General features: G+C 42.7%; 2 protein-coding genes across 2 annotated transcripts in view; one reads left to right on the forward strand and one right to left on the reverse strand.

Annotated features, from left to right (window-relative positions):
- The window catches only part of Pard3b (par-3 family cell polarity regulator beta), a 993,468-nt gene that overhangs the window by 253,780 nt on the left and 723,471 nt on the right, over window positions 1-16,217 (reverse strand). The gene's annotated exons all lie outside the window — the stretch shown is intronic.
- Window positions 14,623-15,629, forward strand: LOC114708207 (prohibitin-like). Its single transcript, XM_037210351.1, has one exon. It carries the CDS (start codon window positions 14,670-14,672, stop codon window positions 15,486-15,488), a length of 819 nt encoding a protein of 272 aa, XP_037066246.1. The 5' UTR covers window positions 14,623-14,669; the 3' UTR covers window positions 15,489-15,629.

A 16,217-nucleotide genomic window follows, 5' to 3' on the forward strand; every position in this document is an offset into this window, starting at 1 on the left:
CTATGAAAGAGCCCCGCTACTCCATAAAGAATGGTTTTCTTTTAAACACTTGGCTTTGGTTGTGTTTCCTCAGCGATAGATGCACACCTGGGAGGCAGCAGTTTAACAGGAAGACTCTGGGATGCTGTATAAACAAACACAGCAGCAGAAGCCATCATGCCCTTGGAGGGAAGGCTCCGGTCTCTGGAAACGAACTTGTTCTTTTGTTTCTGCCCTACATTTCACTTAATTTAATGATGTTGGGGAGAGGCCAGCAACCCAGCCTCCTCATTGAACAACCTTAAGTTCTAAATTAGAATTCAAACCAAATAAAGAACCAGAATGCATCATTGGAAATGGAATCCCCCCCCCCCCCCCCACATTTGCTCCTGGGTTGGAGCTCCTGATGTGTAGCCACTGCACACACAAAAGACATCCCTTCTGGGGAGCCTTCCTATTTGGTCAGCTGTGTTCTCGAGGCTTTGTTTTTCTTTGGACCCTTTAAGTTAATGCATGTTAATTGTACATATTAATGGGTGCAATACGCTACTTCCACCATGCATCCAGCATGCATTGGTCATGCCCAACCTCACTTCTTCCATTTTACCCCCACCCCAGTACCCCCTTCCTAGGTCTGGGTAACCACCATTCTCTTTCCAGTCCCCTTTTTGTTGTTGTTATTTCCAGACAGGAGAGGAGCATGGGTTCTCGTTTCTTGAAACTTCCCAAGTCTCTGCTGCAGCTTTCTCGTCCCTGTCTCCCTCCAGTCCAAACTTCACAGGACACCAGGCACTAAACACCAGGTAGAGATGGTAAAGCTGCCAGCGCCAAGCCTGTGGCCATCCTTTCCCAGGTTTCTAAATGTGTCCGATTTCTCCCCAAAGGACATGCTCTAAGTTTCATTCATCTACACCGATGAACAAGAAAACAAGACTAATAACTGATACCACTAGTCAAGGGCTTGGGATCACCAAAACCATGGCCGCCACAGACATAAATGTGGTGGAAAGCAGAGAGATGGAGCAATAAGATGTAATGATTGGTGTCTTACCAGCAGTTCCTATGCCAACACTGTGTTTTGAAACATCCCAGGATATAGTCACCATTTGAAAAACAAACAAAGCAGAAGCATTTCTTTCAGTCAGAAGAGATAACCCAGAAGACTGAATCAAGACTACAAAGTTTGGGAAAGTTGCTCTTGGTGTGAATGTAATTTATAAATCGTCAGATTTAAAAACAATACTAAGTGGCAGTGAAGTAAAATGCTTAATTTTTGACATACACAACCATGTCAATAAATAATGAAAAGAAAGGAAAGGCCAAGAGTATAGTTTTCTAAATGATAGAGAGAAATCATTGCAGAAATCAGACAAACATGGATAGTATGTATCCTTTTACCTAAGGTCAGGGATTTTGATTCTTAGAAACACTACAAAACATTGTAGAAAATTTAACAAGTATTTATTTTAGCTTTTTATACCATATTCTGTGTGTAGGGAGGGGTTGTTCGCATGTTCGTCTGTGCACCATGTGCATGCCTGGTGCCTGTGGAGGACAGATGAGGGCAGGGGCTCCCCTGGGACTGGAGTAATGGACAGTTGTGAGCTGTCACGTGACTGTTGGGAATTAAAGCTGGCTCCCTTACAAGAGCAGCCAGTGTTCTTGACTGCTGAGACATCTCTCCAGCTCCTTAAACAAGTATTTTAGGGAAAAATCTTGAGACCATTTTCTGTTCAATATTGTTAGGGTTACAAAAAAAAAAAAAAAAAAAAAAAAAAAAGATTTAGTGAAGACCACTTGAGATTTTTGCCTCAGGCTACTAAGGTGCCATTAAAAAAAAGCATGATTAAAGGTTATAAAAAGACAATAAAGGCAAAGAAAATAGTATTTTGGGAAATGCTCATAAGCATCGTGGTGGAGGGGAACCTGGAACAAAAATAGCAGCACTTTGGGAAGAGGGAGTTATATTTTGAACAAGATTATACTCTCTCATAAAGCCAATATTATTTCAGTGCAATCAAGTGCATCACTAATGTGCAAAATCTAACTTTATGAGATGCGGCAAAGCCGAGGAGAACGTTGCCTTTGAGTGATTACCCTGAAAGTCTAATCAAAGACATTCTCTCCCATTATCAAACACAGATGTGCAACCCAAGGAGATGGTTTCTTATTGAAAAAGATTGGCAATAAGATTGAGTACCCTGAATTGAATTCATCTCCTCATCATACCAAATTCTATATATACCTGGGAGGCCCTTCAAAGTCGACACTCCCAGAATAATGCTCAACACATGTTGACTGTGATGTGCTTTTAACCCATACCCAAATCTGCATAAGCAAATCCAGAACCCCAGGTCTTTCTGATGCAACAGTGGCGTGCAAGGACTACTGAGCTAACCAAAGAGACTGCCAGTTGTTGGGATAGAGCTAAGGAGAGCCGTCAGAGCCATCAGATAGAGACATGTCAGTCAAAACCCATTGCTGCTTAGCGCTGGCCTGGAGACTTTAGGTGTGGGTGCATTTTGTGCTTATAGTCTGAAAAGTAAATTCAAATGGGTCTGCCCCCCACCAAGTGACACAATCAAATGGCATCCCATGGGACACAATGGCACTTATTCTCTTGTCTTCTTAAAAAAAGAAAGGAAGAAAGAAAAAGAAACGAAAAATTCATTTCCCTCCTTTGAGGCCAAAACCTTCCCTTCATAATATTTTATTCCACGACTGGGAAGATGTCAGGCACAGAGGTGCTACCTAGTCTTAATTAAACCTCAGTTTTCATTTCAAAGGTTAATTATACCTTCAATTCTTATCTCTGGAAAATGCTAATGAAGAAATTCTTAAATACAAATGAATAATTAATACTCACATTTAAAAAAAGGAATTTTAAGTTTAGGTTTTAAAAAATCCCATCTTATAGTGATAGTTGGGTCATGTAGGGAATTGGATTTCTTTACACTATTTATACGATTTGCAAAAAAAAAAAAGTATTGACAACAAGAAACAAATTGGATGCTATTTGTCATCCGACTACGAAAGACCTATCTGTTGCCTGTATATGAGTAGAACACGGGAAGTCAGCTCACGTCAAGACCGATATCCCTTCCCACATTTCTGAGTTCTCCTTGGAAGATTTAGCTGTGGCACATACAATGTTTTTCCCATTCTCTAAACAGCCAATGTAACAGTGTAAAAGAAGGATGAAAACTAAAGAGATTACCAATTTGCCTCTTATATTCAGCAGATTTTTTTTTCTAGATAGTTTATTCTATGTTTCTGCCCCAAACTACAAGCACCATTATTAACAAAGAATGCAGACGCCAGTTCAGGAATAGCTATCATTTGGTGAACGGCACAACACATTCTGATCTTCAATGCAGTGGGTAATGGGCCAATATCTATACAATATCCATGCTCAGATTACCCTCTATCTCCATGTGGATTTTTTTTCTTATTTTACCTGAATTCCCTTTTTCAATTTGCTTCAATTTCCCAGAATTCAACATGTCCTTGGGTATCACCATCAAGCATTTATTACCATCATCGCTTGCTTTTCACGGTGTTGCATTTCTCCCTCTCTAAATGAGAATCTCCCTGATCTGTTGTCTCTCAGTTCCCTGATGATAGGGAAGGGCAAGATGCAGTGTTGGGAACTAAACATCAGCATGCAAGCTTCTCAGAACCAAAGCTTATGCTGGAGGCCTGAAGCTCACAATCTCTTCTTCTCATTAGTTTCAAAGTGCTGGGAGCTAATAATTTTGAATCGGGGAAAACACCATCATTTTGCATGAACGAGAAACCGTACGTTAGATAACCCTGGCTCCTGTGGTTCTTTAGTGACAGTGTCTCGTGTCCTTTCATAATTAGTAGAGTCACCGTTTCTCGTCTACCTGTCTTCCACATTGTGGCCTTATTCCTTCCATCAGGACTTGGGAGCTAGCTGAGGTACTGAGTATTTCGCCTTCATGACTGGCACACTAGACTGACTTTTTCATGTAGATAGGAGAAGAAGGGTGGCAAAACCATCTCTACTCCTTGGTAGTAAGGAGGATGCTTGGGGCACAGGCAGGGAAATGCATGACTTGCATTTTCATCCATGGAATGGCTTGCAATTCAGTTTTGAGGAGTGCAGACATGACCAGCTCCAGCTATCAGAGCCTCCAGCATCCTCTTTAGCTGTTGACTCTCTAGGCTGCTCTCTTCAGAGGGAGCCCCTGGTCAGTTTGCCTGTTATTTCTGCTCAGCATGGGCTCCTTTAGCGTACAGTCTTTGGCCTGGAGCTCCTGTGCGCCAGGCCAGCCAAGACTTTGCAGAGTTGCCCTGTGTTAGAAGTCTCTCCCAGGCCAAGCCTGCTTCCTCCGGGTGCCTCCTCCTCAGCAGAACCCTCACTTTTCTACTGTCTCAGTTGCTGCTTTCCCAGCGGGAGGCAACTGGCAAATCCTGATGTCCCATCCCCCATTATCACCTCTAGAGCCTACCTTTACTTAAGAAAAAGAAAAAGAAATAACATCACCCAAGCACTGGGGACCAGGCTGGATAGCGGGTATTATTTTATATAAGAAGATAGTGACAAATAAATACCAGTAGGTCTGCTGGGATATCAAGGGGAATGGGAAACTTGCATCTGACAAAACTGCCTCCCTCAAGGCACTGCTTTCACACTGTCTGGATGAAGAGGTCCAGGGAAAGCAGCCTCAGGGTGATCTATCCCGATCCACTTTCCTTCTTGACTCTGGTCCCTCTTGAAATTATACCGTGTCTTCCTTCAGATGACAGGAGCTGGGATGAGGCACAGTAACAAGCAGCAGCAGTCCCCTGGCCTGAGTGCTCTTGCACAGGTTGGTTCGAACTTGTTTACTTAATAATTTACATATCCTACCTAATTCTTGTCAACACCTACTTCCCTTTATATAGGTATCTTACTTGAGGCTTCTATGTGTTTTAAGCTGTCGCGGTGGTGGCGCACGCCTTTAATCCCAGCACTGGGGAGGCAGAGCCAGGCGGATCTCTGTGAGTTCGAGGCCAGCCTGGGCTACCAAGTGAGTTCCAGGAAAGGCGCAAAGCAAAGCTACACAGAGAAACCCTGTCTCGAAAAACCAAAAAAAAAAAAAAAAAAAAAAAAGCTGTCATTTTCAATAGCGCGCTGCTAATCTTACGACACTTGCTGGAGAGTCATCCCGCAGTCTGTATCATTTTTTATTCCAACCACTATTTTGAAGCACAGAATAGCATCATTGCAAAGTGTGATCATTAAAACAGGTCTGACAGCCACCAGCACCTTTGCCAGCAGTAAGAAGTTAAAACCTTCTTGGACCCATTGGGGGAAGTGTGTTCGAATAAGGGGTTTCGAAACTTAATGAAAATAAGCAGAAGGAAACGTGTTCAAGGAAAAAAGCCCACACACATACATACAAGATGGAATTGCATTCACTGGACTTGACCACAGTAGAAAAATACACAGCAGTCACAGCAAGTCACTGGTTGAGCATTAGCCACCAGGGTAATGGTTTATATACAAGGAAGCAGGCCAGGGTGTGTGAGCCGAAGTGGGTGAAGGGCAAGTACTCAGCAGACCGTCTCCATGGTGTAGACAGACAGAAAATGTGGAGAAGACCCAGTGACTATGGGGATATGGTCAGGGGCGGTCACCCGGTGAAGGAATAGCTGCAGCATGGCCACTTATAAAACATCCTACAAAACCACATCACCGGAAGCTTGGCTTGTGTTCTGAACAGAGACGGCAAGCTTGCCGTGTGTTCTCCGGAGGTCAGGAGGAAAATGCAAACATCCTAGTCATGATAAGGTAGTTCAGAAGAGCAGGGGCAAAGTCATTGTGTTCTGTTATTTGTTCTACTCCTGAGAAAGGGTGGAACAAAGACTTGTCGCCCTCTTAACTCTGTAACAAGTAACGTGACTGATTGATCACATGCCTTATCTGCAGGGAGGTGAGGTGGTAAAGTCGGGATTGGCAGGCCAGAGGGAACACACCTTGGCTAGCTGGGCCTAGCCATATGTGCAAGATGGGATGGATGCCTCTGTTTCCTCCTCTGGGGTGTATATGGTGAGGTACACCCTTCGCATTCCCTTGGGCGGACCCTGCTGGCTCCGACATTTTCTACTCTCGTCCCTTCTTGCTCCGATATGTATAAGAATATTTTTGATTCTTTGTGTCTAGACAGCCTTCCCTCATCATTGGTTTTTGGTCTCAAATCCTTCTAAGGTGAAAACTGTTTCCACAGAGTTGGAAGCCATTTCACCACTGGCTTCTAGTTTTCAATACTACTTGAGATACCTAACACTATATTTATTCTTGAGTCTTTTAATGTGTGACCCATGTTTTGTTTTTTCTTCCAAGGCAATTGTAGAGATGTCTCCTTTATTCTTGATGCTATTGTGTGGGCACTCTGTTTCATTCTGTTTTCTGTTCTCTTCAATTACCTACCAGAGTCTGGGCATCCTGGGAATCCATTTCCTAATGACCTTGACATTTTATTACCATTGTTCACAGTTTTTCCCTTTTCTCTTGTTTTCTAAATTCTATTTTTAATCCTATTAAATTCTTTTTATTGATCTATGATGTTCTTTTGTTATAGAATATAGTTCTTGTTTCAAAGACAACACTTTCAGAAGATAAATGTAATTTCTTTCTGATAACACTATAATTATTACTGTTATTATTTTTTGCAGTACTAGGTACTGAGCCCAGAGTTAAGCAGGCACACTGTAACTGAGTTACATCCCTAGACTTCCTTTTCTTAATTAATGTATCTATTTTTAATTTTCTTCTCTTTCATGTGAGAAGATTTCCTCCAATATCTACTCATCTATAATTACTCTTTCATATATAAACAAGTCCCTACAAGGCTTATTAGACTTTTTATGCACATGGGTGGGCCTTGTTGACTAATGAGCTTCACTGTAGTCTAACTGGGTGGAAACCATGCATGCTATTGGGTCAGCTCCCACTGTCAGCGTGTATGGCTTGTTTCTCTTTGATTGCTCTTCTCCAGAGAAGACTGTCTCTTCAGGAGGCAGCATGCTGGGGCTAGGGAGCCAGGATTTTCACTGATCCCCTGCTTCCAGTTCAGCCCCCATTTTCTGTTGTGCTCAGGGGCTTTTCTATTTCAAGTTCTCTAAGCTCCCGAGAAGGGAGGGAAGAGGAGGGAGGAAGAATGGAGGTAAGGCTTGGTACATGGACGTGAGTGGGGTTCTAACTTCCTACAGAAATATTCGATTGATGGACTCTGAGACAATGCACTCCAAAATATGCCAAGTTGGCACCTGAGAAAACGGCAGAAGCAGGAAGGGCTCTCTGACCTCTGACTCCCTGGAATAAGACATAATGGAAATTGTTGCCCTCTGCTGTAGGTCATAAGAGATGTCCACTGTGTCCCTGTAGGAAAGGGATACGTTCATCTCTGATGACATATAAACACAGGAAAATCTAGACAGGAAACAGATGGTCATCTATTACCATCAATTCAAATGCCCTTGGCCCAAGCATTCTTTCCTATGACCTTTGATCAAATAGCATGGAATGCATATCGTTCCTCATTAGAGTCTTCATTTCTGAACGTTAATGAGTTATGTAAAATTTATATTAAATAAATGTATGGTTTCAGTGGGTGAGTACAAGATAGGGCTAAGTCATTCCATTAACTCGTGGTCATTCTCTCAGGTGTCATGTCAACTTGTCTCTTCTCTTCAGAGTGCCAGTAGTAGGTCCTGGGTGACCATGAGTTTGTGTCTCTCATTCCTCCCATGATCAATCATCTCTGATGTGTATTTCTTTTGACAGGTCCATAACTTTTGGACTCTGTGGCCTCCTTTGGGTGCAACACAAAACAAAGCCAGGGCTGGCAAGCTGGCTCAGCCAAGAAAGGTTCCTGATGCCAAGCTTGACCATCTGAGTTCAACCTCCAGGATCCCTAAGACCCATAGGGTAGAAGTCAGTCCACCTGCCATGGACATGAGCAACTCTACCCAGAGTCACACAAAATAAATAAATAAATAAAATGTAATTAAAAAGTAAAATGAAAACCAACTAACATTTCCCACTACCAGTATTTGGATTTTTCAGTATCTCACGTTAAAAAAATATATGAGGCCCAGCAGCAACACCACTCTAAGATCAAACATATATCTGCTAGAAGCTATTGTTTATTAAATGTTATTTCCCTAAACCCCAGCCACTTTTCTGTGCCACAAAGAAAACAGCCTCCTTGCTGTGGCCTCAGCTTCTTCCCCCACTGAAAAGAATGAGTTCATAGTTGGCAACTCCAGTTTTCATTTTCTTCCATGTACATGGTATATTAAAACATCCTGGAGCATATGGGGCCCGGGCAGGTGTGAGGAGTAGGGTCAGGCCCGAGGGTGAAGGTGGAGGGGAACTGTTGAAGGAGAGACAGGGAAGATCTTGGGGGTGATAGAGAAGGTGGGGGGGGGTGCAAAAAGGACAGGAAAGAAAACATACGTCAGGAGACAGACACAAGCATGCTGTTCGCCACAGCTGCGAGCCAGGCCAGGGTGGCTGGCCCGGGCTTGTATAAGGGATGCCTCAGCGGCTTTGTAGTTACGACTTCATTTTACAGATGGTCAGAGAAAGTGCTTATATTGCTTGCCTAAAGTTATCACCGGCGGCTGATTAGTACAAGATGTTTTGACACAGGACCTGTGTGTTAGGCAGGGGAAACAATTGAAGGGCGCAAGCGTCCCTGTAGGATCCAGAGCTACATGTTTGAAGTACAGAGAGCAAACCATGTCTGAAGGCAAATTGGTTAAGATAAATCACGTCAGAACCATGAAAGTAAAGGATCGAAACAGCTCTCAAACTTCCCTCTCCGGCTGGCTTTTTGAGAGTCACACCATCTTTATCCTTTTCATGGTTGGCCTGCACGTTAGTGGCTATCAGCAGAAAGCCGGGGAAGGTGCCAGAGATAAGACCAAGCATGAAGCTGATTCATTGAGGGCAATTAGAAGATATTCCACATTCCACAGGAAGGCTTTCCTGTGGGGGACGGGCGCTTGGTCATTTGGCTTAGCTTTCATTAGAAATGGAAGCTACGCAGAAAACTGAATGCCCTTACTCATAGTGAAGATATTTATTATAAATACACTTGAGACGTGGGGATTAGCAGTGAGAAAAAAGGCTGAGAGGAATGAATTTGGGGAGTTTCCCTCCTAATGAAATACCAGATAAAGGAAAAGAGATTTAGCCATCTTGTGTTGGCAAATGGGCAAAAGCTTTGGAGGGCAAAGTAATAATACAGATACTGCCCAGGTAACAGACAAAAGAGATTCCAAAAAAGATTGGGGAAAGCAATTTTCTACAAAATGAATCTTGTTTTTTTTTTTTTTTTTTTTCCTTCACTGAGTTGTATTATAAAATAAAAAATGCACGGCAATGAGGAAGAAAAGTTGGTGCCTGGATGGAATAAGGTTCAAAGTGCATAGCAACTGAGGTAAAACGGTGGATTTCAGGTTAAAGTATTTTTGTTTTTAAGATAAAAAAAATAGTTCTGATATTGAATGCAGAAATTTTAGTAGTAAAACTTTGCTATAATCCAAAGTAATCACAAACTAAAATACCGACAATCAGGTTCGAGGAGGCTCAGGAATTCTCTGGTAAGATAGCTGCACATTTTATCCCATCTCATATTGTTCCTATTTGGGGTCTTGCAGTCTCCAGGGTTTTAGTAATTTGTCTAAGTTTTCCACCAGCTTCATCACACCCGAAGAGATCTAACTTCAGACCCAAGGTAATTTTAAGAGAAAGTAGTGAGGTCTTTATTTCCTTTCGACTTCTAAATGTTTCATGTTGCCCTGGCTGGTCTTGGAGAGAGTTTCAAGATGTTAAGTTCTTCAAGGATGCATTATTCTGGTAAAGAAATACGGCCAGTTCTTCATTCTTCTTATGTCTGGCCTGCTTAGCAGTTCTTGGAACTTCTTAGGCTCAAACTACAACAGTAATCTGTTTTATTCACCCACACCTTCCTAATGCCTACAAGATTGCCTAGGACAGTTGGTAAAAATCCATCTGAACATACTAATAAATATATGGTTTCAATTGCGCTTCTTAGCCTCTCCTTCCTTTATTCATATCAGAAACCACTTTTGGTGATACTGTCCTGGGGTGGGATAAGCACTGGGTGTAGCAGACCCAGCCCCCTTCCCAGATGGAACAAAGAATCCTTTCTAAATGTGAGGAAATAAGAACACAATAGGATTGGGAGTTTCACAATACCACAGGGTGTTTGGAGAGCACTCAGCCCAGGGCTCTGGTAGTCACTAGCTTCTTGTTCTCTACTTGAAGACCTCCAAGGATATATGACTGTCAACTTGGAGGCAAAGGAAAATTCATTTCAAGACACATGTATCTGTTTCCGAGTCCATCTTCCCGTTTAGTAAGACACATCTGCCTCCCAGTCAGGTTTCCTACTGCCCCTTCCTCCCTGTTCCTCCCAGGAGCAGCCCTCTGGACTCAGTTACCAGGGTTTGCTTGTTGTCTTCTCCAGGGCAGATGGGGCCAGTCTCTCCAATTATGCCTCCTATGAAATCGGCTGGAGTGGCCTCACCAAGTGCTAGGCAGAGGCCGGGATGTGTAAGCTCCGAGTTTAGTTAACAGTGTCGCCTGTTTCAGAGCTGAGTGAAAGCATGGCTGTCCCCTCCCTCGGGACCCCGTGCGATTATTAGCTCACTTACTCTTTCTTGGCAGCCATACCATCCCAAGAACTACAATTAACTTTCCATCGAACCAAACCAACGCCTCTCTGGGTTAAACTGCATGTGAACCATTTGGGGAACCGGCTACGGCCTGTGAGCAAATGTTAATTAAATGAACCTGTGGTGATCTCTACCCAGTCCTCTGACCACACGTCCTGCGGCAAAGGACGACAACTCAAAGGCCCAAGTACCTCAGACCCTACCTAAAACCCATAAATTAACTTTTTGTGTTCTTGTACAATGCTAAGAAAATTGGTGAGCTCATAGCTTCATCATTTTAGGTCTTGTTTCAAAAATATTACATAAGGTCTATCCCACTGAATTCTGAGTTGGTGCCTCTGCTACCACAGGATTTTATTTTCTTCAATGGAAAAAGGGATTAACACTTGCTTTACTGTACCTCTTAGAGACTGAAATGACATTTAAATTCAAACTCTCTTATATAATTTTAAAAAATCTTTTTAAAGAGATTATTCAGATTGAATTATTTTACTACATTATTTAGAAAAAAAATGACATTCAGTGAAATTCAAGTTAATTTCACAAATTTTACAGTATGGTAGAAGCTACCAGAGACACACAGTCTAGAGTAGCGTGCATTTCACTGGACCATTAATTAAATTGTATCCCAGTCCCTTCAACCCCTGGATTCCTTCCAGAATTATTTTTCCAGGAACACCTGTTCAATTTGTTACGGCTGCTTCCTTGTGCAATAACCAAACTAGAGGAAAGGCCCATTGCTGGTTCAGGTGCACATCTCCACCTCCTGTCCCCGGGGACACAAAGCTATCTGGAAACGCACTACAATTTAAGAACCATCGGCTGCTTAGAAGGTGGAGCTGTAGGATTCTATTCCCATTTGAAAAGATTTTCTCATGGCTGGTTCCTTATCAGAGACACATTCCCTGGTAGAAAAGTATATGATACAACCCTTTAGCATTCTTATGAATTAAGCAGGAGTAATTACTATGAACTGATTAGCTCTATGGTAATATGGAAACACAAAATTGTAAAATGGGTTACTGGGGGTAGGTTGCTTAATGGCAGTGAAAGTCAAAGCTCTTTAAATTATGACATGAGAAGCCTTGAGACATTACATTTTGTATCAGTGCTATTGCCAGAACTAGATGGGATGTAAATAAATTTAAGTTTCCCCATGGTAACATTTTCCATGTAACTGGAGTTTAACAATTTAATTGGAAATGAAAAATAATATCCAAGAATGGGAACAGATGAAAAACTGGAAACCAACCCAAAATGTAACTTACAACATCTATAAGCACATACTGGGAGGTGAGTTAGGATTTAAGACTAAGTCTTTATAACAGAGCCTTCTTGCAGCTCTGTAGATGGATGCTGTAATGTGTGGAGGGAGCTCCCCCATCTTCTCACTGTGTACAACATGTCAAAAACTCCCTCACAAACCTTTTTGTTATTGGGGGAGGGGACAGATCACTCTTTGGATAATTATATCTCAAACACATGAAATAGAAAGTCATAACCTGGCTTTTTGTTTGTTTATTTTTCTAACACAGCTACTGGGCTCATTTACAAATGGAAGTTTTTTTTTTTTTTATTGCATATTACTTAAGCACCAAGAAAAAAGAACCACATTGAAATGGAAAGTCATAGCAGGACATTTTCAAGTGATCATATGATTAAAAACTTGGATGATAAATGAAACTTTGACTATGGAGAGCCCCCAAAGACCTTTAGGATAGTAGTAAGTCTTATTTGAGTAATATATATATATATATATATATATATATATATATATATATATATATATATAAAGTTAAGAACACAGAGTAGATAAATTCTGGCATTTCAACTTTAACAATATTCTACCTGATAAATGATTTCCAGTCAATGAAATCATTAACTGATGCCAAAACATTTTTCTAAGTACATATGCTTTCTAACCAATATAAATATCTCCTGTCAGAAACAAGAAAATATCTCCACTCACCCAGGAACTTAAAACACATAGAAGCATACAGAACGTTGAGCATGCCAACACTGAGGATCACATTTGGTATTACTTAATGAGCCTCGAGTCTCAAAGACACTTTCTCACTGCATGTCTTCATAAAGTCGTAATGCTGAGAAGCTTCTGGTATTTATGCTGTGAATCATCTGTGTGGTTAGAGTTCCTTTATATTTAAATAGTTTGACAGAAAAACTAAGCAAGAATTTTAAAAGTGACATTGGAGGACTGGACACAAAGCTTTGTTGGTAAAACGCTTGCCATATAGGATAAGGGTCTGAGTCTGGATCCCAATTCCCTTGGAAAGCCTGCTGTAACCATGCACTCTTATAAAATCTTAATGCTGAGGAGAGGGAGACAGGTGGAGCTCTGGCACTCACTGGCCAGCCAGCCTGGCCTCATCTTCGGGTTCAATGAGAGAACATGTCTGAAGAAATAAGGTGGATAGCCCTGATATGAGACTGTATTGCTGAAGGTAGCACACACTTTGGAGAATTAACCTGGAGGAGAAAAGTCATCAAAGAGTCTCATCTTGCCAGAGTCCAGGAAGCTACAATAATGAACAGCCTGGCTAGATGTGTTCATTGGTGCAAAAGTGGCTTGCTAGTTATTGGGTTAACTAGCAGAACTCTGACTGGATTTAAAACCTGCTTCACAGGAGGAAACTCATGCCTAGTACTGAAAAGAACCCATGGACAGGGAGAGCATGGACCCTGGGGGACAAGGCACTACTATTATTTTGCTAAATAGACACCACACTAAACTGCTTTCTAAATACTTACCTTTATATCCATAGGTTATTGCAGCCATCAGCCCTTGTAAAGGCGGCTGCTTTCTGCAGTAGAAGGTGGTTAATTCAGAAACTCACAACTGGTCAAACTGCAGAGAGCTCAGCCCTCAAGCACAGCCTCCTCCAGTGCTCAGGGAACATTGTGGAAGAAGGGTGTGGAAAGGTTGTAGGAGGAAGACTTAGGTGAAACAGTGTCTTCTAGAAATGACATGCTAGGGCACTCATGAACTCAAAGCAGCCATGCAGTCAGTTGGTGACTACTGGGGAAGGGGAAGTGACGTTTCTTCAGAGATGTGGCCTCTAGTAGGTTTCTCCTACTCCAGCAGACAGCCCTATACCCATCCGTATATAGGCAGCACTAATTGGAATCAGTCACACACACACACACACACACACACACACACACACACACACAAAGAAATTGGATGAAGATGTGAGATGTATGTGTGAGGGGTTTGGGAGGAATTGGAGGGGATGTGGGTATGGATATAATCAAAATATATTGCATACATGTATGAACTTAAAGAATGAATACTGGCATGTGTACCTGAAGGCAAGCAAATATGCACACATCTACACACACACACACACACACACACACAGCATTTATTAGGTTAAAATGTTAGGTTAGTTTTAAAAAAATTGATAACAGACAGTAAAAGAAAAATGTTCCACTAAGGAAGGAGCTAGACATAAACTATTCCCTAGAGATGCGGCAACACAACTAAAGAGCAAGCTGGACTTGGCCCCAAGTTTGCATTCGGGATAACCCCGTTTTCTTAAGTGGTTGTTCTTCCCATGGCTAAAGGCTTTGGGACCCTCACACACCCACTCTTCTCTTCCTAATGGCCATATGTACCATGGTGTGATTAGCTGTTTATCACTTATTTTTCCCACCAAAAATGCATTCATTAAGAACATGGAGTTGCCGGGTGGTGGTGGCGCACGCCTTTAATCCCAGCACTTGGGAGGCAGAGCCAGGCGGATCTCTGTGAGTTCGAGGCCAGCCTGGGCTACAGAGTGAGTTCCAGGAAAGGCGCAAAGCTACACAGAGAAACCCTGTCTTGAAAAACCAAAAAAAAAAAAAAAAAAAAAAAAAAAAAAAAAAAAAAAAAAAAAAAAAAAAGAAAAAAAAACAGTGTTTGGTGGAGGTCAGAGTGGAAGCAGGTATGAGTGGGTGCAACAGAAGGAATCATGGCTGCCAAAGTGTTTGAGTCCATTGGAAAGTTCCGCCTAACGCTAGCTGTCGCAGGAGGCGTGGTGAACTCTGCCTTATATAACGTGGATGCTGGGCACAGAGCTGTCATCTTTGACCGATGCCGTGGAGTGCAGGACATTGTGGTGGGGGAAGGGACTCACTTTCTCATCCCTTGGGTACAGAAACCCATTGTCTCTGACTGCCGCTCGCGACCCCGGAATGTACCAGTCATCACTGGTAGCAAAGATTTGCAGAATGTCAACATCACACTACGCATCCTCTTTCGGCCGGTGGCCAGCCAGCTTCCTCGTATTTACACCAGCATCGGTGAGGACTATGATGAGCGGGTGCTGCCATCCATCACCACAGAGATCCTCAAGTCAGTAGTGGCTCGCTTTGATGCTGGAGAATTGATCACCCAGCGAGAGCTGGTCTCGAGGCAGGTGAGCGATGACCTTACAGAGAGAGCAGCAACGTTTGGGCTCATCCTGGATGACATGTCCCTGACACATCTGACCTTCGGGAAGGAGTTCACAGAGGCAGTGGAAGCCAAACAGGTGGCTCAGCAGGAAGCGGAGAGGGCCAGATTTGTGGTGGAAAAGGCTGAGCAGCAGAAGAAGGCAGCCATCATCTCTGCTGAGGGTGACTCCAAGGCAGCCAAGCTGATCGCCAACTCCCTGGCCACCGAAGGTGATGGCCTGATCGAGCTGCGCAAGCTGGAGGCTGCTGAGGACATTGCTTACCAGCTCTCCCACTCTCGGAACATCACCTACCTGCCAGCCGGGGAGTCGGTGCTCCTCCAGCTTCCCCAGTGAGGCCTCCCCCTGCTTGCACCTTCTCGGGCAACCAGGCCAGGGCCTCAATCATCCTGAATACACTTTCCTTCTGCCTCACCCCAGAAATCACTGTGAAATTTCATGATTGGCTTAACATGAAGGAAATAAAAGCAAAATCACTCAGAAAAAAAAAAAATAAGAAGAAGAACATGGAGTTTGCTTATTAATTTACATTTACCAGCAAATATTTCTGGGGGAATATTTAGAATATTTAGTAGGCATTCAGAAGATGTATGGTAAATGAATATGTGCCAAGTTCATTAGATGAAGATGTGTGTGGCTAGACCCAACCGTATTGTGCATGAGAGTTAAGGACCAGTAATCTTGCAGCAGATTATCACTTTCGGAGGACTTTAGATATAGGTACAGAGGGCAAAGAATCTCATCTAAGTAGTGTGCAGCATGCCAATGCTCGCACATCAAGTAAATGTTTTTGGGAAAACAAGATCAGAGAGCTTGGGTCCAGCGAAAGAATCAGCAGTGGACTTGTTCCTTTTGACCAGAGGCTTTGAGGAAAAGGCTCCAAAATGGGGCTTGGGCTTAGCGATGTAGATGAAAGGCAAACAGCCAAATGGTCTGAGGAGCACATTCTGGATTTCACACAGATCCTCACCCATGTGAAACTGTCTAAAACTGTGTACTTGGGTTCTTAAGAAATAGTTCTAACCAAAGAGGTCTAAGAACCTCGACGTAGAGGGAGGATGGAAT

Source organism: Peromyscus leucopus, chromosome 13 (assembly GCF_004664715.2).
Source record: "Peromyscus leucopus breed LL Stock chromosome 13, UCI_PerLeu_2.1, whole genome shotgun sequence".
NCBI classification, from domain to species: domain Eukaryota; kingdom Metazoa; phylum Chordata; class Mammalia; order Rodentia; family Cricetidae; genus Peromyscus; species Peromyscus leucopus.

What these genes read in the sequence shown, in the direction of transcription:
- LOC114708207 (XM_037210351.1), top strand. Translation starts at nt 14,670, where the DNA reads ATGGCTGCCAAAGTGTTTGAGTCCATTGGAAAGTTCCGCCTAACGCTA.